This window comes from Cydia strobilella, chromosome 2 (genome assembly GCF_947568885.1).
Source record: "Cydia strobilella chromosome 2, ilCydStro3.1, whole genome shotgun sequence".
NCBI classification, from domain to species: domain Eukaryota; kingdom Metazoa; phylum Arthropoda; class Insecta; order Lepidoptera; family Tortricidae; genus Cydia; species Cydia strobilella.
This window is the reverse complement of record NC_086042.1, coordinates 88,356-115,914: the sequence shown is the minus strand read 5'-3', so window position 1 is coordinate 115,914 and position 27,559 is coordinate 88,356. Positions and strand designations below refer to the sequence as shown.

Here is a 27,559-nt window from a genome sequence, read left to right as displayed (position 1 = left end):
TTTCCCCTCACTATAGCGAGGAAAGTGCAACATCCACAGGCGTTAGATCATCTTCATCACTGGAATCACTAATTTTTTTACGATATTATAACAGAAAACACTAGAAATTATGATTTTTACGTGAGTCGGTGAGAACAGTAAAAATTTTGTTGACAATGTTGACATTTCTGTTCTGACGTATGAAATGTCAACGATGCGTTTTGAAATTGCATCGACTCAACTTGTGCGTTCAGAATTATATTTAACATCATTACAAAAAATGTAACGTCTTATGGAATTTGAAGGTTTATGACTTAAAATTATTAAATAAAGCTAAATTTGGTATTTTTTATTAGATTCTCAAACCATTTATTTAATGATAATTAATATCGAACGAACCATTATCATGAGCGTTTTACGTTTTGTTATCTGTCAAGCTACTTAAACACGCTCCATCCAAGGTCAAATTACTTTCCCCACTAGTGGATAAAATGCGTTTTTCCCCGCTTGTTTTAAAGGATAATAGACTGCTTTCCGAGCTAGTGAGGGGAAAAAGTATATGCGCCACCTAACTTACTTAGTTCTGACTTATCGAGTTCGTGCACTGCGCAAGTACAAGTTAAATACAATAATACTATTATCCATACATTTAAATCCTTTATTCATGATTTTACACCAACATGAAATATACACTCAAACTTACGTAAACATGAAATATACACGACACGACTTACAAGAAAACCTGTGACGTTATTGTTAGTTACTTAAGTAATAATCTTTATTCAACAATGTGTTGCTTATCTCGGAGGTCCCCTTATATGACTTACGACCGCAAGCCCTGAATGCACTGGAACATTACATAACAATTCCTTACATTATAGACATTCAGTGTACATTTGCACTGTACTAAGATGTTCACATTTCACAAAAATCCGCAAATTCTTCGTCGAGATGAAAATAAATGAAAGTACATACTGTAGATAGCAACGAACCCTCTATAGTAACCAACAGTACAAAGTTCAGGTACAATAAATCCATATCAAAACCTATTGCGATATCAGTATAATTGTTATATTATTCTCATTTTGCTAAAAACACAACTAAATTTATCACCGTTATCAACTTTATCGACGAAAACACTGAACTACCACAACATGCACCGAAGGCCGGTATTGAGTAACAGTAATAATGACATACTTGTGTTGTGTTGCGCGGGTCCGGGTCCGGGGGCGTGGGCGTCGTGGGGGGAGAGGGGAGGGGGGGGGGAGGTCACCGACACGGCGCGGCGGCGGCCAGCAGCGGGTCCAGCTTCTTCATGAGGCGGCAGGCGGAGCGCGCGTCCACGTCCGCCAGGAAGAACGCCTCGAAGCCCGGCAGCGGCCGCAGCAGCGCGTACAGGCGCTCCGCGTACTTTCTGGCACAAACATACATTCATGTTTACGAACACGTCTATGTATACGTTGTTCTGACCAAAACTAAAAATAGTACATTTCGATGCTAGTGCGGAAAGTATGTCATTACCTGACGAGCACCGAGATATCTTGCCACGAGCCGTAGGCGAGTGGCAAGACTCGGGACGAGTGAAGAATGACATTTCCGCACGTGTATCGAACGACGTTTTTTAATACAGTTGCGAAAAAATAAGAAAAACAACAAGTAAGGAATTCGAAACTTTTATATTATTAATTCTGTGACATCATTGACACTGACATTATAAAGAGGTGTTTTTTTAGCTGGGTGTTATTATTATTGAACCCACTTCGATGATTTTTTTTAAATGCATGTTCTATAAGACAGAAACAATTGTAAATATAAAACACTGTACTATTGTTACCCAAATATCGTTAATTACGATTATTTGTGTATCGTACATTTATAAAAACAATATCGAATGTTGCCTTTGGAAACTTAAAGCAGAAAGAAAAAACGCCTCTTCTTTGACAGGCGATCCGTTCCATTCAGACAACTTATTCAGAACGGTTTTGCAAAAAAATAGACGTGTTATAATGATGAAGAGGTAAGTAATAAAATATGAAATATGTATATTTTTCGTATTCTTACATTAACAGTAGGTTTTTATGTTGATTACGACGTTTAAAGAAACTAATATTAACACTCATCAATAAGTAGTCATGAATTGGAACAAGAATAAATTTAAAAAAATTGGAAAAGTAAAAAGCACTATTGTCTTCGGTTACCGCGATAGTTACTCATGAAATAAAACTATGAAAACGGATTATATCGCGTATATTGAATTTATAATACATCCCGACGTTTCGAACTCTTTACAGCGTTCGTGGTCAACGGGTGACTGAGGAAAAATTACAAAATGCAAAAATACCCACATACTAAAATAATGAACAATCATAGACTACAAACTTTAAGGCTGGTTGTACATGCAAAATCGGTTCATAAGGCTAGTTATACACTATAATTATTTTTCAAGTAAAGATATATATATATACGCGATAAAAATAAACTATGCCGGCTCCAACCCTACACCACGGACCCGAGAAGATTTAATTCCCTCCTAAATTGTAGGAGGGTATCCCAATATGGGACCGGCAACAAACTCGGCGGGACACATCTTTTCAAAACATCAGAATGTCCAGCATCATCCAACACTACGGTCTCACAGTCTATGTCTCGCTTGCTCCTTTATCAGGTGGACTACAGGATCCCAAGCTGGTGGTAGAGAAAAGCCATCTTCCCTATTAAAGTTTGGATATTTCTTAATCTCAATGGCCTCGCGCAGCATTCTGGGTATGTAACGCTTCTCTGGGTATGAAACGTCGGGATGTATTATAAATTCAATATACGCGATATAATCCGTTTTCATAGTTTTATTTCATAAAAAGCACTAGTTCGCGAAAAATAACTTTCCGCACGCTAAATAGCTACGTAAAGTAGCACTTTTTGAGCAACTGTATTAAAAAAGCTATTTTACGACAACATCCAACATAAAGCCTCACAAAATATGCTGACGCCCAAACCATTTCTCACAGCAAATGTTTAGTTATTAAGTTACAGATATTAGGTTAAGATTATAGGTTATAGGTATAATGTTTATAGGTTAAGTAACTTTTTTGATATTGTGTTTTCTGTATTCGCTGTTGTGGCAATAAATACATATTCTTTCTTTCTTTAAAATAAAATGAACCGGATAAACGCCGCGCCATATGATAAGACGGGAGTTTTACGCTTAATGCTCACTGCCTCACTCAGCTCAGAGCTAACTGAAATGATACACAGTTATGGACGGCTCAGATTATAGTGCATAATTTTTGGTTGGAACCTCGTGTCCTGGCTGCGGTCGTCCAGCAGCGCCGCCAGCGAGCGCAGCACGAGCCGGCGCGCGTCGGCGGCGGAGCGCGGCCGCGCGCGCAGCAGCCCGCGCCCGCCCGCCGCCAGCGCCGCCGCCACCACCAGCAGCCGCGCCGCCGCGCACCGCACTAGCCCGCTCTTGTGACTGACAGTGACAACAAACAAATACGACTAACTATAATACCTATACATACCTACATTCAGGCATACGTTGAAGGCATCATTTAGGTATATTATCAACTAGTAGCGTTCCGACTTTGTCCAAATGCTGGAACACTTCAGCATTGCATTATGTGACACTCACTCGGCACCGTAGAGGCAGAGCGAGGTGACCGCGGGCGCGGTGGCGGCGGCGGCGACTATCTGGTCGAGCGCGAGGTTGGCGGCGCGGCGCAGCGCCGACGCCATGCTGCCCGTCTTGCCCAGCAGCGCCGCCAACGCCTCGTCGAAATCCTGCGCGCAAACATTTAAACTGATGTAACTCTCGCTATTTATATTTACGGGCTCTACCTGCGTGTGTTACAATAACAGTACAATAACTCACAGGTCTCTTGGTGTAGCCGGTGTGGCTGAGCAGCGCGGCCAGCGCGGCGCACGCGGCGCGCGCCACGCGCGTTCGCGGAGACTCCACTTGTGCCGTCACCTGAGTGAACCAGATATGAACATTATGAACTGTTAATTATAATCATTAACGGGCTTAGCAGCCATGCGCATTTGCGGTTGCAATGAATATACCATCACACTCCGCGATTGTTTCAGCCATTAGATTCCTAGCTAAATTGGTTGTTCAATAGGTAATTATTACGCTATGGAATGTCCAATTTAACTAGAACCCTAAATGGCGACAAGCGGTGCGGATCGGCGAGAGCTACGAACCCTACAACAATGTTGTCCGGTCGTTCGCTCTGTCAAATAGTTCGTTATTATTCACAATTCACGTAAAATAAGTTTTAAATTTACCTCCGACGTTTCGAAAACGGCGTTGTCCCTGTGGTCTGTGGTTTCCGAGGAGACTGGCTAAAGTTGGTATTCAAATGTGTATGTAATAATGGAGCTAGTGTAATATTGATGATGGTGAAGTGTAGTGTAGCTAAGTGAAATGTTGATAATAAACAGAGCATAATACGACACGAGTACCAGTCGCAGCAGGTCGGCGAAGCGGTGCTCGGGCACGGCGGGCCAGAAGCCGCGGAACAGCCGCGGGATGTCCTCCATCACCTCCACCGCCGCCGCCCTGCGGACACCACACGGACACCACACGAACATTCAATACAATACACACGTGCTCATCTATAGGTATAGTAGCGACCAAAATTATTATGACAATGACAAAAACTGTGCTATTGACAAAAACGCTTAATAATAAGTTGGTTCTGTATGTCTCAAGTAATATTTAAGTTAAAATTTAAGCGTTTTTGAATAAATTTATTCTATTCTATTGTATGAAACATATTCGTTTTTTCAACTTAATTTTTGATAGGGTAATTAGTGGCTCAAAAGCTCTTTGAAACACGTAAAAAGTTTCACTGAATGAAAATGTAAACTTGGCAACAAAAAACATCAATTTACTGCTTCAGAAATATTTTTAACGCGGTCTCTTTTACAATTTTATTGAGAACAGGGGCTGCAGAATTTAAATATTTTGTAAGTACTCGTAATTACAGCAGAATACTTCTCTTAACAATTAACATGCCATAGTTATTTGTGCAACAAGTGAGGAAAGTTGGCTTATCTTGCGAGTGTTTATTTTGAGTTCCGAGAAAGCGAAAGATTCTAAGGTAGAATCTTGAGCGTAGCGAGGGACTCAAAAACACGAGATGTAAAATAACTTTGCTCTCGTGTTGCACACATAATTTTTCACCTCAGTAGTCAGAACAGTTAGTAAGATACGATACGATACGAGACAGGACCGGACCGGACCGGACCGGACCGTACCGTACCGTTCCGTACCGTACCGTACCGTACCTTACCGTACCGTACCGTACCGTACCGTACCGTACCGTACCATACTATAAAAAAAATGTAATAAAAGTATGAAGTTGATGGCCTTCACCATAGAGTAACTTATACTAGAGCGGTACTGTCATAGTAAATTTTGTAACCCCAGTAAATTCACTGCCATCTGTCGACACACTTTAAAACTAAAAATAAATATTTATAAAAATACGATAAAATGTATTTAAATATGGATAAATGATTTTTTTATTTGCATTAATTATTTTTATATGATTTTGACCCATGTTCTTTCACTGGTATACGTTAAAATTATAAATAACAAACGAAACAGTCAACGCCCTCTATACGAGTGTAGGCCAAAACTAGTGGCGCCATCTGATCTAGAATCAAATTTTCGTGATTTTCGAGGCAAGTTTTTTCCTTAGACTGTATCCATCTATTACGGAGTTATATCTATCTTTGCCTTCACTAAATTAAAAAGCTACATTGTTTCAGGGAGTGACGAAAGTAGGCTTGTTCGAGCTGCTGAGGTGAAAAAAGAATTGTGTTGAAGTACGTACCACTTGGCGCCGCAGCTGTCGCTGCTCTCGTACCGGCTCACGTGTTGTTCGAATGTCATCCGCGCGCAACTGCTACAGTAGTAAGTAAACTTATAATTTTATTTTAAATGGAGTATGATGGTGAATTTAGCGATAAGTATTTTGGGTATATTTGGTTCCATACCAAATATAATCAGTATAATCACATAACATAACAATGAAGGAATGGAATGCGCTCCCGCCATCTGTATTCCCTGATCAATATGACCTCGGTCTCTTTAAAACAAGAGTGAATAGGCTGTTACTGAACCGGTGAGCTCCATCTTAGGCCCTGTCTTCACTTTCCATCAGGTGTGACTAGGGCCAATCGCCGATCAGTTTATAATAATAATAAAAAAAAGAATAGATATTGTTGTAGTAATCTGCAGTAATGTGTTGTAAGGATGGGACCCAAGACAGAAGTAAAACACAAGACTGTCGGTTAAATACTGAAGATATAATGCCTTTATTTAAAAATACAATCATTTATATACTAAATTATCTAGGTTAACTATGAATCACACTACTTGGGAGGTCTACACGTGAAAGGTGTCAAATGGTTATTAGAGAGTCATCTTACATTACTTTCCGTATATGGATTACATTCCTAACCTAATATGGGGAGAGTCGTCTTACATGACTCTCCGTATATGGTACCGCTAAGCTATATGATCCTTATGATCTAATTACATGTTATTTGAATCCTTACCTAATATTCTATACCTACACTTCATCTCCCTCCTTTTGGAAAAGGAAAAATATATTATTGAATATATTTTCTTTTTTTTTTACATTTTTTATATTTTTGTTTATATATACATATATATATTTTACACTTCATTTTTTTTGTGACATTTTTTTTTATAATTATTTATCCATAACACAAAAATAATATTCATATGTCTTCCACTATAATAAGTATGGTTTAAATTTAAGCTAAAATAACATTTTACTTACATGTTAAAATAAAACCATTAATAATACAAAAATCTCTTATCTTAATAAAATTAAACTTATTTGATAACAAAGTAATTCTTAATTCAATCTCCTTTTCTATTAATTCTCTTATTTCTCATTGTCATTGTCATTGATTAATACGCGTATTAATTATTTGTCACAATCCTAGGTACCTTAAATTACACAGGTTTTTTTTCATATTGTCAGTATGCATAACTTTTCATAGTATCGTCTTTCCTATTTACTTGCAAGAAAATAATGTTTCACAATTTATTTATGTATCTCTTTCTCTTTTATGACGTCTTCACATGCTTATTATGTTTATTATTTGTGTTCATACAATTTCTTTTATAAAACATGCACTGTATGCGATCCTCATTGCAAGGGTATACAGCATAATTATCTATTCTGTAGCGCTACAATATCTCTTCAATATATCATATATTCACTCATTTATTATTTTATTCATTATTTCTTTCAGGATACAAGGTATATTATTATTATTATTTATTTCTTTTTTGCGCATATATTATTTATACCATTAATTATTACTTAACAGGCAGTTCTTTTAACACTTCCTTTCTTTAACAAACATACCACGTGTCCAAGGACCTTCACGAAAGGTAGCTCGACCGAATCATGATCAGGTAACAAGGATTTCGTGCCTGCCCTTGTATCCCGGTGTACCTTGCTACATTGTTTTAATTCGCACAACAGTTCCCTTCGGGCCACTGAAGCTAACGAATATCATTATTACCGCTCTCATTATTCTCATATAATCTCTTTTAAAATAATTAATTTTCCTCATAATCTAAAAACAATTATTATCCGCTTCATATTACTCACAAACCATCAAAACTACAACATATAAGGATTTAATTCGCTCTTAGGTGATCAGGCTAATTGCATCATAAAAACTTATCTGCTTAGCTTTGCCATCTTTAACACAACTTTATAATCCTCACAATTTTAACCTTCTATCTTCGCGAATTTTCTCTTTAAACCAGTCCTTTACATTATAATAACTTCATTTTCTAAAATAATCATTTAACTTCACTTTACAAAATGTTACCTACGAACATTTAATTTTCCATATCCCATAGTAAAATAATATCAAGTTTTATTTCATAGACATATCATAATATTGAACCTTTTTTCGTTTAATCTTTGTTACATATTATATGTATTCCACGTTTAATTTTTCTATATATATATATATATCACTTATTTTCTTCCTCGTTATTTGTTTATTATGCATCAAGTCCGTGTTAACAAAGTCAAATCCGGTAAAGTCATATCTTCTTACTATAAGTATCCTATGTATTTTCCTTCATACTTGACATATATCTACTTAATTTACCTTATAATAAAATAAACATTATAAAATCAATAAATTTAATGCATTTCGCCTAAGAATCTATTAAGAAGAAGTTAAAAGAATGTAATATTTCTATTTTTAAATTTATTGAATCTACATCTAAGAATTTAACTTGTTTTTTTTAAATACATTTTATTAACCTTAGATATTTGCAATAAAAAAAATAACTACCCTGAAAATACAGCTTGTTATGACAGTCAAATTAAATATCCACATGTACACTCTTAAAAAATAATTAAAATCTCGAACACAATTATTGAGTGTACCTTAATATAATAGGAGTCCATTTCTTCTTGTCTATTTGGGTCCACTTAGAGTCATCCAGCCGCGCCCACAGCTTTCGTTACTGGATAGCAATGACTGTCATCAGTCATCACTCATATCACATACACACATGGCAGTCTTGGTTCGCGGATATGCACAATACTTTATTTATCCGAATAGTTAAATCACGTTTTTACCTTCACGCTGATAGATTTCTCACAAAAATAGTTTTATTTACGTTATATTAGCAAACCGGCGCTGGTATATCACTTGCCTTCTTGTCCATATTATGTCTTGCTTTATTTAATTTTACGTATGTTTATCACTAGAGTCCACTTTCCCACACATTATTTTAGTTTATTTAAATTATTGTTTGTTTATTATTTTCAGTTTTTGCTTTTTGATATTTTAGTTTTTCATTCTTTTTTTTTTCTTGCGAATGTCCACATATTAAGAGTTTTAAATTATTTTCTTGAATTATTTACTCGAAATTTTGCCATTGAAGCGCGCCCCGCCAGTGCAGAACCACCTACTGCACCGGCAGGCGCCATATGGCGTAGACTTTACGCCACTGGCAGGATCGCCATGTAAGGATGGGACCCAAGACAGAAGTAAAACACAAGACTGTCGGTTAAATACTGAAGATATAATGCCTTTATTTAAAAATACAATCCTTTATATACTAAATTATCTAGGTTAACTATGAATCACACTACTTGGGAGGTCTACACGTGAAAGGTGTCAAATGGTTATTAGAGAGTCATCTTACATTACTTTCCGTATATGGATTACATTCCTAACCTAATATGGGGAGAGTCGTCTTACATGACTCTCCGTATATGGTACCGCTAAGCTATATGATCCTTATGATCTAATTACATGTTATTTGAATCCTTACCTAATATTCTATACCTACACTTCAGTGTGTACTATACGGAGTTATTACAGACGAAGCGCTTTTCGCATGCCGCTCTACTCTAATTGCGGTAACCTCATTCTGTGTGAAGACGAAGACCGCCTTAGTAGTTACAGTATACAAACCACAGCATCCCATCGTTTTCTCACGTTTAACACCACAACTATTTGTTTTAGGAATCTTCATCAAGAGCTGGTAAGGCGACTGACCTGCAGGCTTGCCGCAGGCGCGCGATGACGTCGGCGCACAGCGCGTCGCAGCCTCGCGCCGCCACGTCGGCGCCCGCCGCGCCCGCCGCGCCCGCCGCCCAGCGCGAGTGAGCGCTGCCCGGCGACGAGCTGCGGCTGTACGGACTCGAGGTGCTCCTGCGCAATGGTAGATAGCATCAGCTACCATCATAAATCAATATGTCTACATAACTACCTACATGAACAAGCAATCGTAAACTTTTCCCAAAAAAATGTATAAAAAGCTTGTAATCACTGAGTACTGTGCTCGGTACCAGGCTATCAAAGTTTTTAATAGGCTACCCACAGAACTCAAAGCTATGTCTAACCCGTTCATATTTAAAAATAAATTGAGGTCGTTTTTGCTGGGAAAATGTTTTTATTCAGTTGAAGAGTTTTTCCAGTACAATAATGAATCTATTTAATTTTGACATGTGCATCGTAAATGAATTTTTTTTTTTTTTTAGTTAAGTATTTGTTTTTTTGTATGGATTGACATGTTATCAAATAATTAATTAAATTGTATGTAGTTATTACAAATTATGAATTTTATTTTATTTGTTTTTCACTTGTCTTCACTTGTTATTTAATTTATTTAATTTTATTATTAAAAATATATTTATTTGCTGACATGTCCCATAATTACTCAGTTTAATTTAATTAAGTTATAAGCATGTATGTAATTAGTTCGTAAGATTTCTAACACAATGCATTATTGTTAAAGAAATAAAAAAATAAAAAAAAATAAAAAAAATAATCCGTTCAGAACATAGCCTGGCCCAGCGCCAGCGGTATCATTGCGTAGAGTGCGGTGCAACTGGTGCAAAGAGGTTGCAAGATCCCCGGCAGGGCCATATCTACTTTTTGTTTTATTTAATTTTTTTGTTTTGATAGTGTTTTATTTTCTTTTTTGTTTAATTTTTAGATGAATTTCTCTGTTTAGTGTAAATTTACTATATGCATTATTTTTAAGTTTCTCTTACTTCGGCCAATTTTTTCTTGATTTGTTTGTTGCTTTCCGGTGGCCTGTTTACTTGGTTTTAATTTTATTTACAACTACTTACTTTGTAAACTTAAATTATCAACGCTGTCAATAGTTTCCTTGGTATACAATACACTGTGCGAGCCCTGATCAATTACAAGCTCTATAAAAACGCAAAAATGTACCTAATCTAAAACTCAACCAAAACTGAGTCTTACGAGAACTGGTGGAGCAGATGCTTTTTGTCAGCTGGTGGCATTTTGAGCTGCTGGATCTTGCCGCCTATGCTGATGGTGTCGGGCGAGCATGCACGCGGCGAGCGGGCGGGCGCGGGCGCGGGCGCGGGCGCGGGCGCGGGCGCGCCGTCCCCGCGGCTGCCCCGGCGCCCCACTAGCGACGGCAAGCGGTGCGGGTCGGCGGCGGCGGCGGCGGCGGGGGCGGCGGCGGCGGCGGCGGCGGGGGCTACGAACCCTACAACAATGTTGTGTCATTCTCTCTGGCAAATAGTTCGTGCATAGATTTGCCATTAAGTATGACTGAAGACATTCCTTTGCCACTAAGTAATGCTTTCTGTAATTAACTTTGATTTACCTATTTATACCTCTTATATCCTTCCATATATGTTATAATTGTCCCAAATACTGTGGAATAGGGACAAAATTGAATATCTTACCAATCCTGGTAGCAAGATTGGCGTGTTCTCCGGCTGCCAGGTAGCTGACGGTGTCGGCGCTAGCGTGGTCGCGCGAAGCGCGCGCGGGCGGCGCGCGGACGCCGGGGCTGTAGGGCCGCCGCCGCGGGCTGCCGCCGCGTTCCAACTGGCCGATGGGAGGCAGTCTCCATTGCTCTTTACTCTCACCCTCTGCGGACGGCTGGATCGTCCTCAGCTCAGACGTTGTGACACTGTTTCTTTGTGGGCTTTCTTTCGGTTGCGTTCTTGTACTGTTTCGCCGTGACACCGAGCTCTCCTTCATCGTTTCTTCAGACAAAGTGGACAGAGCGGCGTACCGAGGAGTTTCCACCTGAGGCCTGTCAAACGAACGTAAATCGAAACTTTTCTCTAGATTTGTGTACAGCTCCTCGACGTCTCGGTCCACGGATTTCGGGACGCTCCCGTCGCTGTTGTCATCGTGCCGAGTGCGGTCGCCTTCGAGTGAATCAGTGAAGTCCGTATCGTATTTAGAGGTATTATTGTCACTAAGATCGGAAGGTTCGGTTTCCTCTGTGGATTTAGTTTCTGATTCGTCGTCGATTATCCTCAGTGTGCCGGAATCGTCGGAGCCGCTTCGCGAGGGGCAGGGGCCGGCGAGCGGTCGCCGGACGCCGCCGCCGGCGCGGCCGCTCACTCTCGAGGGAATTTCATTTCTCGTGAATCGCGTCTGCGACCCCGTTACTTCTATCCTGTATTCTATAGTTTTGTTCTCGACAATGGATACGCGGGAGGTTTGTGTTTCAATGGCATTACTGTCAGTATAATATTTTACGCATGAATTTGTCTGAGCTAGTTCGAGTATAGTTTTGCTCGTCTGAGTGCAGGTCTCCTGGGCGTGCAATGAGTATTCTATAAGTAGTTGCGCGGTGTTCGGGTCATCGTCGACAGCTTGGCACTCGGGCAGCTCGTCGTTCGCGTCTGCGAACCCTTCTTCTTGAATGGGCTCCGCGGCGTCAATAGTGAATTTCTGGTACTGGCTAACGTTGGACGTGCTCTTGAGAGAGATGGCATCGTAGAGGAGGGCGGGATGGACGCGGGTGGGTGAGGGAGAAGGGGAGGGGGAGGCTGAGTCACTCCCGCTGTCGGCTGCTAGCACGTATGTGCGCCGCGACTGCTTATCCGAGGACAGCGATTCTTTGTCCGAGGACCGCGACTCCTTACCCGACTCCCTATCCGAGGACCGTGACTCCTTACCCGACGACCGCGATCCCTCCGTACACTCTTGAGAGTCCGCATTCGTCGTTGCAATGCTTTTCTCGGAATCTGTCTTGTTTACGACGCAAATCAATTCACTCATGCATTCTTCCTCCTGAAATGGAAGGAAGGATATCCTCTTAACAAACAAAACTTTTCTGGGTACGGTTTACTACGATTGCTACGCCGTAGCCCGTAGCAATTATCACAATGCCTCAATATGTCTGTCGTGTCTTATACAAACTGAACGAAAATTATTTATAGATAAGAAGACGCAAGACGGGCGGCTCGCTGGCCCGGCATCTTGCATATTACTCATAGCAATTTAGAAAATTTCAGTGGTAATGAAAGGGTTAGTTAGCTACGCTACAGGTTCTTTACATTTCAGTGTGGATAGTGCTACAAATCTAAGGCCGCGTACTTGACGTCAGTGGCGCGGCGAGCGGCAAAATCAAGGTACGTTTGGTCGAGCGCTTTGTATGATTTGAGTGTACCTAGTCCAACTTACCATGATCCAACTACTAGAAGTGAATGTAGCTAGAGACCTTGGTACGGCTCGCGCAACACATTTTGTTACTGGCGCGAGCGGCAGACGCGGGCGCGAGCCAACATGCTCGCAGCCGTTTACTTATATTTAAGTGCAATTTTGACGCAACATGACGACTTTGAAACGAGAAAACGTCAAGGCGTTTTTTTTTCTTTTGCGATGCGAGCTTCATTGGTGAAATGATACTCTTTGTGCAATTTTTAGAGTTTGTGTGTAAAGAGAAGAGTCGTGGAGTGTATGGGGCCCAACACATTCCACGACTTCTATTTCCGAACGGACTATATACCTATATATATAAAATTTTACTAATACGATAAGGGTGCGTTCCTCTGGTCTGGCCGAACCTATAGGTGCGTATTTTTAGGGTTCCGTACCTCAAAAGAAAAAAACGGAACCCTTATACTTTATAGGATCACTCGTGCGTCTGTCTGTCTGTCACAGCCTATTTTCTCCGAAACTACTGAACCAATTAAGTTGAAATTTGATATACGTATGTAAGTTTGTGACCCAGAGACGGATATGTAACGTAAACAAATTAATTTTAAACATGGGGGCCATAATTTTAGGATAAATACTTTAGAAGTTATTCAAGAAAATAGGCAAAAAATGACCTTCCCCCCCCCCCCATTTATCTACGAAACTACTGGGTCTAAAATTAAAAAAAAAATACACAAAATAGATCTTTACCTATAGATCACAGGAAAACCTATTAGAAATGTGCAGTCAAGCGTGAGTCGGACTTAATTATTTAGTTTTTGATCCAACCCCTACGGGTTTTTTAAAGACATTTCATGCACGTTTCACATAAAAAATACATTGTTTAAATTGTGTAATGTACGGAACCCTTGGAACGCGAGTCCAACTCGCACTTGGCCGGTTTTTTTTTACATTTGTTGACCTTTCGTTATCTGTCAACATGATAGGTTATAGTTATAGGTAGGTATGTAGATAGAAATGAAACAATAAAATACATTAAAATAAGTCAAAGTATTTATTCACGTGTAGTAAAATACCCGCCGTCAGCGCACGGCGGCGGCGGCGGCGGGCGGCAATATCACAACGAGATACCCATTATAGTCCGACAAGAAATTGTAGAAAATAATTGAGGGCGCCACTTCCTACGTAACTGTCACATTTTTGACGTAAAATGTTTAAACATGGCAACAATTTAGTATGGTTTTTTTATTAGTTCCATTTTAGTTCATAACGAGTGTTAACAGTTTAACAGTTACAGTAGACAGTACATGAACATACCTACTCCTCACCAGTGCCGGGGGGGGGGGGGGGGGGGGGCTGGCCCTTTCCGTCAGATTTGCCACGCACGAAGCGATTTCCCTAATGCCTATCACGCAAATTATATTATCTTGAGTCTTTGGGTGAGTATTATATTCTTTGGTCTTTGGTCGCATGTTTGACAGTAGGCGTCAAAAACGTCAATGGACATTGTCATATGACAGTGATTTGCGTAATGCTATAAGTAGAGTAGATATGTACGTACAAACACCAACCCTGGCGCGGCGGCTGGTTCGGCGATAGTTGGAAGATTGCACCATGGTGATAGTTCTCGGTTGTTTGGAGCGGCATGGACACGGCAGGAGGCAAGAGCGAGAGGAGGACGACGGTCCCATTTTGACCAAGAACATCAAAAGGTCAACTTTAACTGCCTATCCAACTCCCTTGCTTCGTTGACAAAAAGCCACGACGGAGACGTCCTTAAAAGATATGTCATCCGCGGCGTGGCAAAACAATTACGCAACAAAGTTAAGGCAACATGGGACGACAGGTTCCCCAATTGACCTCGTACTGCCTCAAGAGCCTCTCTCTTAGTATTCAGAGCTGCACTGACACCATCCGGAAATATTGGCGCCCCTAACAAAGATAAAGAAGTTTTATCAACCTTCTCACTACCAGGTAGCAACTCTTCCGGTATGGGACCACAAGAGTAAAGCTCACATTTTGTTGAGTTAACCTCCAAAACAATCTCCTTCAAAGTCTTCGATTACCGCTTCAGGCGCTCCACTAATGGTACCATCGTCGCGTCGAGGTATGTACCACACATTAAGAGTCGAGCTCAAAGCGACAATGGCCTCTTGTATCGACAAGCAAAAAATCAAAGGACCCAAAGGATCACCCTGTTGTGCCCCCATTTGCGATAAAATTAAGCTGTCTGAGATACAAATTGCTAGCACCCGAGTGACCCGAGTAACATTGGTACACGAAAGGGTAAAGAGACGGCGCCGAATCTAAAACCTCCTCCAGAATAATGTCCCTCCTGTCAACACAATTAGCTCCATGCATGAATTTATTTTTATTTTTGGATTCATAATTTATATCGTTGGAACACCGGAAATGATAAAAATACTTTTGTAAACCTTAACATTATTTTATTAAAAAATATTTAAAATGTTGAAATATTTTTGAGCGGTTGAAACGCTCATAATTTTTGGCGCGAATTCGACAGAGCGTGATGACGTCACACGTTGGGCGGTCCAACTGACGTTTCCTACTAATGACATTAATCTGTCGAACGCGTGACGTCACGTGGCGTTTCGAGCGTTTCGCTCACTAGCTTTTCGCGGGCAAATTTTTGTACTTTTTATTTATAATTTTAAGTAATTAAATGGTAATTTAAAAACGGAAATGCATTTGTAACATGATATAACGGTAACAAACATCCGAATAAAACATATTTCGTTCAAATATAAACTTCATCCTCTCTCCACTTCTTTTTTCCGTTTTTATTAACTTAATTGCGTCTCACTGAGCATGCTCTTTCCATCTTTACGCCGATGACCTGCAATTGTACACCCACAGTAGCATTAGTGATCTGGATTGTGCCATAGCGAAGATTAACGAGGACTTGAATCGCATCTCTGTTTGGTCGCGTTGCTTCGGCATTTCTGTTAATCCGTCCAAATGCCAGGCTATTGTACTGGGAAGCCCCCGTTTACTCTCCGTAGCTGACCTTACTCACTTGTCTCCTATCGTGTACGAAGATATACCTGTGCCGCTGGCATCGCAAGTGAGAAACCTGGGGTTGATTCTTGACAATGGCCTGACTTGGGAACCGCAGGTATCTGACGTATGTCGCCGGGTCACTAACACACTAAGAGCCCTATACCGGCTTAAACATTTCCTTCCGACTGGCACTAAAGTTCTCCTTGTTCAAGCTCTTGTATTACCTATTGTAGACTATGCTGATGTGTGTTACACGAATATCACAGAAGTCTCTCTGAGCAAACTAGATCGGCTTCTTAATAACAGCATCAGATTTATTTTCGGACTCCGTAAATATGACCACATATCTGCATATCGCCGCCGACTTAACTGGCTCCCTATTCGAGAACGGAGGTCCTTGCGTATTCTGTGCACACTATATTCTATTTTATTTGATCGGAAAGCGCCCGGCTATCTTAGTTCGAAATTTAATTTTATAACCGCCCGATCAGGTTGCACCCTCCGTGAGTCCCGTAGTCTCAAGCTTACTGTTCCTTCTCATCGCACCGGTTTTGTCTCTAACTCCTTCACCCTTCACGCGATCCGGCTTTGGAATGATCTCCCACTCAACATCAGACAGGCTCCAACCAAGCTCTCGTTTAAGCGCATGTTACGCAAGCATTTTTTCGACAAGCTCACTGGTTAGTTGTCCATCGTAGGCATAGTATTATTTGCACTGGGTACATAAAATGAAGTAATATATATGTAAGTTTATTTAATTATAGTATGTATAGTATGTATATGTAAGTTTATTTTCGGTAGTGTGTATTATTTATCGCTATATTTTTTGTTTTAAGTTACCTATTCTGCTTTTTTTTTGTTCAATGCCTGCACCTATCACTGTTTCTGTTTAGCCTGGTGGTTGACTGGTAGAGAATGCCATAGGCATTAAGTCCGCCATTTGTACTTTATTTGTTATATTGTGCAATAAAGTTTAAAATAAATAAATAAATAAATTCATGCATGAGGCTAATTGAACGCGTTCTTTAAATTTATCTTGACAAGGACACTATCAGAGTTATCGTTATTTAGAACAAACGATCTATACTAACAAGATGCAAGTCTCGCAACGCAATTCTTCTGCTACAAAACAATTTTGAGATATTATGTAATGTGAAACCAAGTCGGTTATTTTAGTCAGTGCCAGAGGGTGTTAAAACCGTATCAATATTAGATATCTTTAATTTTTAATACGTATAATGACTTGGCCATCGCACGGCTGCATAATAATGTAATGACATATATATTAGGGATCATCGTCAAGTATTAGTCTATTAAAAATAATTCTAATTGAACATAACTCTAGCGCTAATCACATGCAGTTTGAATTGAACATTACACATATTTACGAGTATGGTGCGAGTAAAAGTACATATACTTTTGAGAAAAGGATGGTACGGCCGCACCATCCCGCCGTGGTGGTGTATGTTTTGCTCGACTTGGCGGGGGCATTGCCGTGCCCCCAGATATTTTTTCACACGCTCAGAAACGGGCTGCCCGTGCCAGCTATAAGGTAAAACCCCACCAGTAAATGCCGCGAGCGGTAGGTATGTTTCGGCGTATAAACCCGCAGCGGGACACTACCCACTGACAATTCATATACTCGTAAACCTAGTAGATGTGGTGTCACAATACACGAGGCATTTGTTCAGTGAGATAAGTACCGTGCGCCTTGTCTGTGGGCTCAGACCATTATCCAGGGAAGTCAGGCGGCGCCCCGAGCACGACCACGACGCCTCGATCGTCTCGTAATAGCAGTAAGTACACGACTGTTGCAATAAAATCATAACATCCGATACATTTAAATAAAACATAACATAGCATACCTAATCGTAAAATACATTTGATTCCAATGACCCCATACAATAACTTATATGCTAACAGGCTACTTAAATAGTAATAAATAACGCTACATCTACATACGATACACTCAACACGAAATTAACGTTTAACATTATTTCGCCTTCATAGTTTTATAGAAAAGATCGTAAACGTTAGAGTTAGACCAAGAAAAGTCTGCAACGATTTTGATAGCTCACGCAGTGCAAGTGTTATTTATACGTCATAATTTTATAGAAGTTTGACGTTTAAAATAATAATTGCACTGCGTGTGCTACCAAAATCGTTGCAGAATGCAGACTTTTCATGGTCTAACTCTATTAATTTTATTATTGTACATATAAATGAACAACAGCGAGAATATCAACGGAACGACCCGCTAAATTAAGTATAAACAATAGCAATTAGGCTGACCATACATAATACTAATAGTTACGAGTTGGAAAACTATACACGGTGGCAAAAAAATAAGTGCATTCCTGTTGCCAGGGAGGTTTAGGTTGGGTTTTTACTATGGGATCAACCCCGAAATAGCGAAAAAAAATTTGGCTGTTTCATACATTTTGGCTGGTCCATTTTCTAATATGGGAGAGTAAATTTTTTTTACGCGATTTCGTGGTTGGTCTTATTTACAAAAGTCGCTCAGTTCAGTATAATCCCAAAACCTCCCTGGCAACGAGAATGCACTTATTTTTTAGCAACCCTGTATAGGTAATAGGTATAGGTACCATCAAAGTCGATAATTATAGTTGATTGCTAAGCAGTATTGTATGGCTACAAATATAATGACCACCAAAAATACTTTGGTACCCCTAAATAAAAAATCCGTCTTACCAAAAAAAGTTACTAAACACCAAAAAAAAGGTCTAAAATTACAAAAGTACCAGCTGTTTTAATCACGACTACACTTCAAATTGTATTCAAACACCAAATATAATTAATAATCACCAAATCTTGAAGAGCTAATTAATGCGATATTTTCACCTAAATAATTAAACCACTATGATTACCAAAAACTTTATTATTTCTTCACTTCACTTTTCTATAGTAGCATTTCGTTTCTGTGAGGATCGCAGTTCTAACCTAACCTAACCCACTTTCTAGTAGCATTTCGTTTCTGTGAGGATCGCAGTTCTAACCTAACCTTACCCACTTCTCGAGTTGCATTTCTTTTCTGTAAGGGTGGAGCGTGACTGAATTGAGGATTGGGTCAGGCGAGCGCGGCGCGGTGCGGTGCGGTGTACGGGGGATTGAGCGGGAGGGGCTAGTAATTTTGGCATCATTTTACTTTATTTGGTAATATGTATACATTATTTGGAAATCATAGTGGTTTATATAAGTGAAAATATCGCATTAATTTGCTCTTCAAGATTTGGTGATCATTAATTATATTTGGTGATCATTTATGATTTTTTGTGTTTGAATACAATTTGAAGTGTGTGTAGTCGTGATTGAAACAGGTGGTACTTTTGTAATTTTAGACCTTATTTTTTTGTTTAGTATTTTTTTTTGGTGAAAGATTTCTTTGTTTAGGGTACCAAAGTATTTTTTGGTGGACATTATATTTAGTGCCTTAATTATTATGTGAATTAAGTCCATTTTTCCGCTGTTTACTCTCTGCATCCTATTTTAAAACATATACATAATATACATATTCATAAACACATCAAATAACAATGATTCTTTAAAGAGAAGAAAAATGTAAACCATAAATTGTGTATCATCGATTCGTTCATGATATGTTAAAATTTACAAAATAATATAAACGAGAGATACAACAAATATGAGTTCTTTTTAAGAACAATAGTATAATTCTAATCCATAGTCGATTATATAAAATTATAATATAAGTAGTATAATTTATCATTAAACCTCGTTCTTATTGGATAACTAATACGGCTTTGTATTTGCAGAGTCCGAGAGGCCCGCGTGACGCGTCGACTGTGGCGCCGGGCGCCGGTGAACACGTACAACCTCGATCACACAAAGCCGTATTAGTCGGCCGCGGAACGGAGCTCGTACAAAATCTATACCTGGTCCAAACGACTTTCACAATAATTCCGTATATATATATATAGTGGAGAACAATTTCATACCTACTCTAACACACAACATCAAAAAATGTATATAAAACCACTAACAGTCAGAGTCCCGCGCCGAGTGCGGCCCATTAGAGTTCTTACAACACTGACACCATCGAGCGACTGTGTTGGTACAGTCGCCATTAGATATATCGGAGCGGCCGAGGTGTTCACAATATCTGAACACGCACTCTAGCGCCTTGACAATAGACTTATTTGTGAGCACCTTAGCCGCTCCGATATATCTGATGACGACTGTACCAGCTGGCATTCTGGTAGTACCTATAATGTAATGTAAAGTGCGCGTGTGTTACTCCGTAAAAAGATAACGAACATGCAGGTCGAGTGGAGGCGAAGGTAAGGTACATTGATTGAGTAAGATGCGTAAAATATAAGACAATTTCGTACTTCGAATTTGACAGGTAAACGAGATGGCGCTGTACAGCTCCATATATTTTGCCGTAACTCTGATTGTCAAAAGTTGACGTTTGACAATTCAGTGACCGCAAAACATATGGCGCAGTACAGCGCCATCTGTTTTGGATGTCAAAATAAGGGGCCCGTTTTTTTCTTAAAGTCTTAACACACTACCGCACCCCACCGCGACCTTGGTGCGCCGCACCCATAAGCGAGAGCGAGAAAGACATATTTCTTTCTCGCTCACACTTATGGGTGCGGGTGCGGCGCATCGTGACGTTGGTGCGGTGCGGTAGTGTGTTACAACTATTAGACATTACCTCTCTATTGGTCGAGGTGAGTGTGGCGGGACTTGCCCCACGGGGTGTCTAGGTATAGGTACTAGTCAACGGAATGGGCCCCACGAGGGCGCCGGGACTGCCATCTTCAATATAATACTTCCCTGACATCGTTTGGCCTCGCACCTATCGCCTTCTCCTTCATATTACACGATACACGTGCCGCGTCACACTCTAGTCAACTTTAATATTAGTGGAAGTTTGTTCGAATATGAGTACCTATTCTATACACATGGATACCACCTCTTTCAGACGTGGAGTCGAGTCACTCGAGCAAGTCGATAGTTTTAGACGCGTATTGTTTCCAGCCGGCGTTAAGCAAAGCTTCGGTCGCGTTGTAGCCAGTTTAGGAAAACAATACCTAACCGTAATTTATGGCTTTCCATCAGAGAAGGGCCCTTATGCGTCATCTGCAATAAGGTACATTACCCACCACCTCCACATGGTCTTTCCTGGCTCGCGCCGTACAGACTGAAACGCGGGAGTACACGTATGCGTGACTCCCTACAAATTTTTATTTATAGTCCCTGGCCTTTCTCCCATTCAGGGCAGGCCGCATCTTCCAGCACTCCATCCCAAGTTTTGGGCTTCACAGCACATCACGTCCACTCGGCATCGTCGTCGCCCTTGAGCAGCTGTCCTCACAATTCGTGTAGTCTCCTCTTGGTATGCCAGGAGTGCGCAAACCTGCGCAGCGCGTCAAAGTTCTGCCCGCACGAAACCAGTTCCTCGTGGTACACTGGGCCAACCATTGTCCTGTTCAGCGACTGCAGCATCTCCGATCGTTCTTCCGCATACAGCACACATTCCCAGAGGGCGTGTCCCGGCTCTCGCTGTGCTCACCGCATGGGCACTCTGCAGACTCGCACAGGCCTAGCTGATGTAGGCGCTGCCTGAAGCATCCGTGCCCGGTGAGGATCTGGGAAACCACGTAGTCCGGTTCCACCCAGTCCGAACTTAGCCTCACGCCCACATCTAGGAAGAAGCTGTATAGCTCGCGTCCGTCTTCACTGGTCCGCCATCTGTCCTGCCACTGAGCAACTACCTCGGTCCTAATCGTCGATTTCAGTTTCCGGTGCTCCCTGGGGTCCAGCCGATCTCCCTCCTGAGCGATCCTTCCTGCACGACAGACTTCCAGGTCGGCAGGGAGAACCCCCGCCAGCACAGGTAACGCCGCGGAGCTGCACGACCTGTAGGCCTTCGTAAGTAAAATAAGTGCCGGTCTCTGCGCCTTTATGAGCGCCCGTTTGACCACGAAGTTGGACGAGCATCGGCACCATACTGCGGCAGCGTAGGTTACCGTCGCCACATAGGTCCCCGCGTACAAGACGCGAAGCGAGCGGAACCTGACACCCCATCTAGTGGCGGAAATCCGCGACATTTTGCCGAAGCAATTGGAGGCCTTCTCTCCTATGAGCCTCGCATGCGGCAAGTAGGACCTAGCCTCGTCCAGAGTGACACCGAGCAACGTAGCCTCTGACGCTCCTTTGATTGAGGCGCCTTCCAGTCGGATGACTGGCGCTCGCTTGAACTTACCTTTGTACGTCATGGTCAAGGACTTCGCGGGCGAGAATCGCAAGCGGTTCCGTGATCCCCACACGGATACTTCCTTCAGCATGACGTCGGCCTTGCGTTCAATGTCCGCGCGAGAAGACGCCTCTATCAAAATCGTCACGTCGTCAGCATACGCGATCAAGTGCACTCCTTCGGGTCGCGGCAACAGCAGGAGATCGTTCAGGAGGATATTCCAAAGCGTAGGGCCCAACACTGACCCCTGTGGACATCCCATGGTGCAAATCTTGGAGCATGACTGCTCGCCCACATATAGACTGACTTTACGATTATTGAAGTAACTGACCAAGATGTGGTAAAGGTTCGGTGGGGCTCCACCTTGCTTTACCTTCAGAAGAATCATTGGCCACCACGCGTTGTCAAAGGCACCTGAGATGTCCAGAAGGATCAGTTGTACGTACGGCGCTGAACTGGCAGAAACGATGTCGTTCACCCGGCACAGCGCAGACACTGTCGACCGGCCCCGAGTGAAGCCAAATTGAGCGTCCGAGATGTTGCGGTACAGGCAGGGAGCACAGGAAACTATAACGCGTTCCAATATTTTACCTAGAATAGGAAGAAGCGTGATCGGTCTGTACGCTTTCGGGTCACTAAGAGGCTTACCGTTACCCTTTGGCAGGACGACGAGGCGACCAGATTTCCAGATCTCCGGGAAGACTCCTTCGATGATGCACTTACCGAACATGAGCCACATCTCATCCGACGTGGCCTTCCACGCCCACTTGACAATGACAGCCGTGATACCATCTGTACCTGGAGCCGTGTTTGGCAGGGTGCGCACGATGCGCTCGACCGTCTCTTTTCCAGGGGCCTCCATATCGCGACCAGATGGCGCGAAGGCGGCCGCTACACGAACCGACTGGTGGTAGATGGTATCACCGTCCGGGTTGTCGTCTGGATACAGCGTCTGAAGGAGGCCTGACATGGTGTCCCCGGTGGATTCGGTGTACCCCTCCACAAGCTTGATGCCGTTGGTGATGTTCGGCGGGGGGCGCAAACGCCCGCAAGCCTCACGGTAGGCTAATCCCCATGGATCGTCATTACCTGACTCGGCTATCCGGCGAAAGAAATCCAGCTCTGTCTGCTTCATGGCTTTCTTGTATCTCCCCCGAAGGGCACGAAGTTCTTCATGAAGAAGCTGTTCTGCTGTACCTCCTAAACGGCGTGACTGCTGCCACGCGCGCCGAGCCCGGTTGAGTTTCAGACGATATGCTTCCAATTCGGGGGACCACCATTCATACCTACCATCGTTCTTTTTGCCGCAGTAGCCCAAGGTCTCCCGGGCGGTGCGCAGCAAGATCTCCGAATATCGTTCGCTGTATCTGTTGGCGGGAAGGCCTGGATGAATCCTGTCCATACGAGTATGTAGCTTCGAACAAAAGTTGGCCCAATTGACTCCACGCGTCCGGAATGGCGGCGGCAGACGTGTCGATGACGACTCACTGGCTGTCGAATCTAACCTACCGAAGACCGTTTTGAAGACGATGAGCTGGTGATCGCTGAGGCTGGCGCCCTCATGCACCGTCCAGTCGCACACGTTAACTCCGCGGGAAGTGATGGTCAGGTCGACGTTAGACATACCGTTGGGTCCGCTGAATATCGGCGGCTGTCCCGAAACGTTGTGCAGTACTAGACCCTTTCCGAGGATGAACCCCTCCATTTGGTTCCTCCTGTACTCGGTGTCAGGTCCTCTCCCGGTGTACTGCCGCCTATCGCAGTGCCACATAGGCGAGTGAGCATTGCTGTCAACGCCTATGAGAATAGGACTGCCCGAAAGCCGTTGAACAACTGACTCCAGATGAGCTATGTGGCGACCGATATCCTGACAGTAATGGAAGTATGCCGACACCGCATACAGGCTGGTTCCTCCGTGTACGACATGGACCACCGCACAGTACTCGTTGCTTAAGTGGTGTAACAGCGTAACTGCCATTACGCGATTTAGTACAAGGACGCCAGCCTTAGGGTTTGCGCCACACTGCAGAATCCCGGGCCGACTATTGTACTGTTCCTGAACAAGTACTAAGTCAAGTCGGTGCGAACTCGCAACCACGGGAAGTTCTGTGGTGGCTGCCTCCGAACCCTGCAAGTTGAGCTGCCCAAAAGAAATGCTATACGTGCCCGCATCTGTTATCGATACAGCATTTTGGCCGCCTCCTGCTGCTCGGCATGAAGCCGGGCCGGGCAGGTAGGCGACGCGGTCGTGTGAGCGGACGCCTCCGCTCGCTTAAAACGTTTACACGTCGCGCAGCACTTGGATTCCGACTTACATTCTGCCGACCTGTGTCCCGTCTCACCGCACCTGCCGCAGACCACATCCTTGGACCTACAATACTTCTCCGGGTGCCCGTACTGCTGGCACTTCGTGCAGCACGTCGAACGGATGTGGTCACACACCTCCGCCTCGTTCCAGCCAATGTATACTGTGCCCAAGCTTACCAGTTTGTCTCGAACTGCTGGGGAGCATTCCAGGATCACCAGGTATTTCGGCCCAAGTTGCTTTGAGACGCCGAACTTGCACTCATCCCTAAAGCGGGACAAGGGCCAGTCGGCGTCGTCAGCCAGATTGATCCTGTGTAACTCCTGAATGATCTGCTCCCCGGGCAGCTCGGACCGTATGTAACGCAGCGCCACCCTCGGCATCCTGGGCTTTGGCACAGCCACACGGAGTCCCGGCGGCACAGCGTCCCTAAGTTTTTGTGCGGACTCCTCGGATGCGGTCCTGACCACTACGCCCGAGTTACCCACTCGGCGAACCTGCGTCACCTTGATGCCCGCCTCTGCCGGCTTGACTGCATCCTGCAGGATCTTTTTGGTGTCATCGCTTGTTTTTACCTCAGATCCGGCCTCCGGATAAAAGATGACCGACGGACCTTGCGGCTGCACTGGGCGGGGCGGCTGCCCTTTCGGCATCTTTAAGGCGTTGGCATAGCCAACAGCGACCGGCGCTCCAATGGTGGCCGGAGGCAAAGGGGCGGCCGACGCCGAGGGCAAGTCCCTCAGCTTCACTAGCTCCAACTCCTGGTGGGCGCATCGCAGACGCATGGCGGACAACTCATGTTCCACATCGGCCATCCTAGCACTAAGCTGGCCAACGTAGGACATACGTCGCGATGCCCGTCTTGTCAGCAATGTTCAACTTGTTAGTCGCGTTTGCTATGGCCCCAATGCCTCTCACCGCTTGGTGGGTCAGGTCGATCAGCTCCTGCGCGTCTAGTTTACCTCGGGGCGCTACGGGTTGGCTGGGAGAGGCGTTCACCTGTTCCACGGCAGACGATGGGGGGGCAGCAGGGGCGGCAGCGTGCGCGACCGCAGGGGCGGCAGCAGGGGCGGCAACAGGGGCAGTTGGCGGTACCGGTGAGATTGTCCTTTTGGGGCGGGCAGGGGGGGCAGACGTGAGTATGCCGCCAACGGGGGGAACCGCTGGCGGCCCACCGGCGCCCGTCCTCCTGCGCGGGTCGTCACCGCCTAGGCGCTTCCGAATGGCGTCACTCACCTCTTCAGGGCTCTGAAGCGGCCGCTTCGCCGTTGGCTGCTGCGCCACCGGGGTAGTTGGGGCAGTCTGCGGAGGACTGCGGGCCAGAGAATGCCGCGGGCGCATCGGGTCCAGCGCCGCGGCCTCCTCCATGAGCTGGTCCAAAGCGTCCAACTCCTTTTCCTTCTTCTCCCTCTCCTCCTCAAGCAGCGACCTCTGCCGCCGCCACGCGTCATCACCACCGTCCTTTCCTGCCATCGTACCTACTCACGGTAGTCAGGCAGAGTACAAAGTCAAAGTCCTACGTGCCGGTTCTCGTATATGTGTACGAAAACAGAGAAAAAATAAAAACAAGACTAAACGACAAAACCTACACACTACCACAAAACAAGCGCAACGTGAAACGGAGCGCCGCCACTAGACAGTGACAGCTGTCAAGTTGACAGCCGTCAGTCGACAGTGACAGCCGTCAATCGCACGTCACACAGCCGCGTGCTTAACCTCAAAGCGCACGCGGTCCTAACCTCAAAACACGTGTTTATTAAAACTAGGAATCCGTTAATAAACGATTCAATTGAGGGTTAGGAACGCTAGAACCTTGAGGATAATAAGTGAAATTAGGCACTAACCTTTCAGGTAATGCGGGGATCGACGATTTAACGCCACCCGCCCTTACCGATGTTACCGCTTCAAATCACACACACAGCAAGCACAAATAAACACTGAACCACAAGAAAAACAAAGAAAAACAAAGTACAAATGAAATAATCCACTAAATCCACTAAAAACTCAACAAGCGGAGCGCAGCCGAGCGCACGTCCGATCGCACCTGCAATAAGGTACAATACGTTTTTATCAGAATTTCTGTTGGAATGCTACGTGCCTGTGATGGAAAGCCACATTTGGTCGCTTTGAAGTTTGGTCACAGGCCGTTAGCAGTCGTTTCTGTCCCAATAATTTACTAAAGCATTGTAGGAGAATGAAAGCGAATGTTAATAACGTGTAAGCGTAATATCAAGTGAAGAAAATGCTATAAATTTGCTGCGATATAATTCTACTCAAAATCGCACGCGACCCGTGCAATTATTCCCCAAAATATGTTCGCGTTCGCATGGCTTCGTTCGTATCCGCAATGTTTTGTCTGTAAAAGCATGTCGTCGCGCGAGAAAAATAGCTCTGGCGATACATATTTTGGTACAGCTGAGTTTGTCAACGTTAGAGTCGCTATTATCTGTTGTTGTAGGCGCAAAGGAAAGATTCGAATTTGGTGATAAGCACTTTTGACATAAGCTGAAAACAGTCTTATCACAGTGCCACTTCCACACGAGCTACCATCCACAATCTATCTGCAAGCGGCGCGGATGCGGACGATGAGTCCGCCGCGTGCTGTTGTTTTTGTTTGTTATTCGTCGTTACTTTTGGTTAAACTCATTTCCTCAAAGGTTAACTGGAAGAGATCCCATACAGGGATAAGTTCGCCTTGTTGTGTTTCATTTTTTCTGTGACTGTGTTTTTCGTTTTGTTATTTTTTATGTACAATAAAGTATATACAATACATACATACATGAGTGTTTCAACCGCCCGTGTTTACCCTTTAAGTTCCGTATTGAAGAAATCTACGAATAGTTGGAATCGCTGTAGCGATTTTCGATTAAACACGACAAGGCGCACGTCCAGTTCGGAAATATTCTAAATACATTGTAATAAATATGTTTACAACTAGACCCGGTACCGAGACTACCGAGTTACCGACCGCCGCGCCGGCAGTCTCCGTCCAATATGCACTAACATTATTTATTGATCATGTATATATCAAGGCGCGCGAC

The 27,559-nt window shown here is 43.4% G+C and overlaps 2 protein-coding genes across 2 annotated transcripts; both read right to left on the bottom strand.

Annotated features, from left to right (window-relative positions):
- Positions 1–1,233: 1,233 nt before the first annotated feature.
- Positions 1,234–14,642, bottom strand: LOC134749057 (uncharacterized). The gene is made up of 10 exons (XM_063683965.1): positions 14,523–14,642; positions 11,189–12,606; positions 10,780–10,935; positions 9,562–9,717; positions 5,820–5,891; positions 4,441–4,537; positions 3,848–3,946; positions 3,608–3,756; positions 3,275–3,448; positions 1,234–1,393 (listed from the first exon to the last, which is right to left on the bottom strand). Exons 1-10 carry the CDS (start codon positions 14,640–14,642, stop codon positions 1,249–1,251), a joined length of 2,586 nt encoding a protein of 861 aa, XP_063540035.1. The 3' UTR covers positions 1,234–1,248.
- A 10,698-nt stretch (positions 14,643–25,340) lies between these two features.
- On the bottom strand, positions 25,341–25,991 carry LOC134749036 (proline-rich protein 36-like). Its single transcript, XM_063683933.1, has one exon. It carries the CDS (start codon positions 25,989–25,991, stop codon positions 25,341–25,343), a length of 651 nt encoding a protein of 216 aa, XP_063540003.1.
- Positions 25,992–27,559: the final 1,568 nt, after the last annotated feature.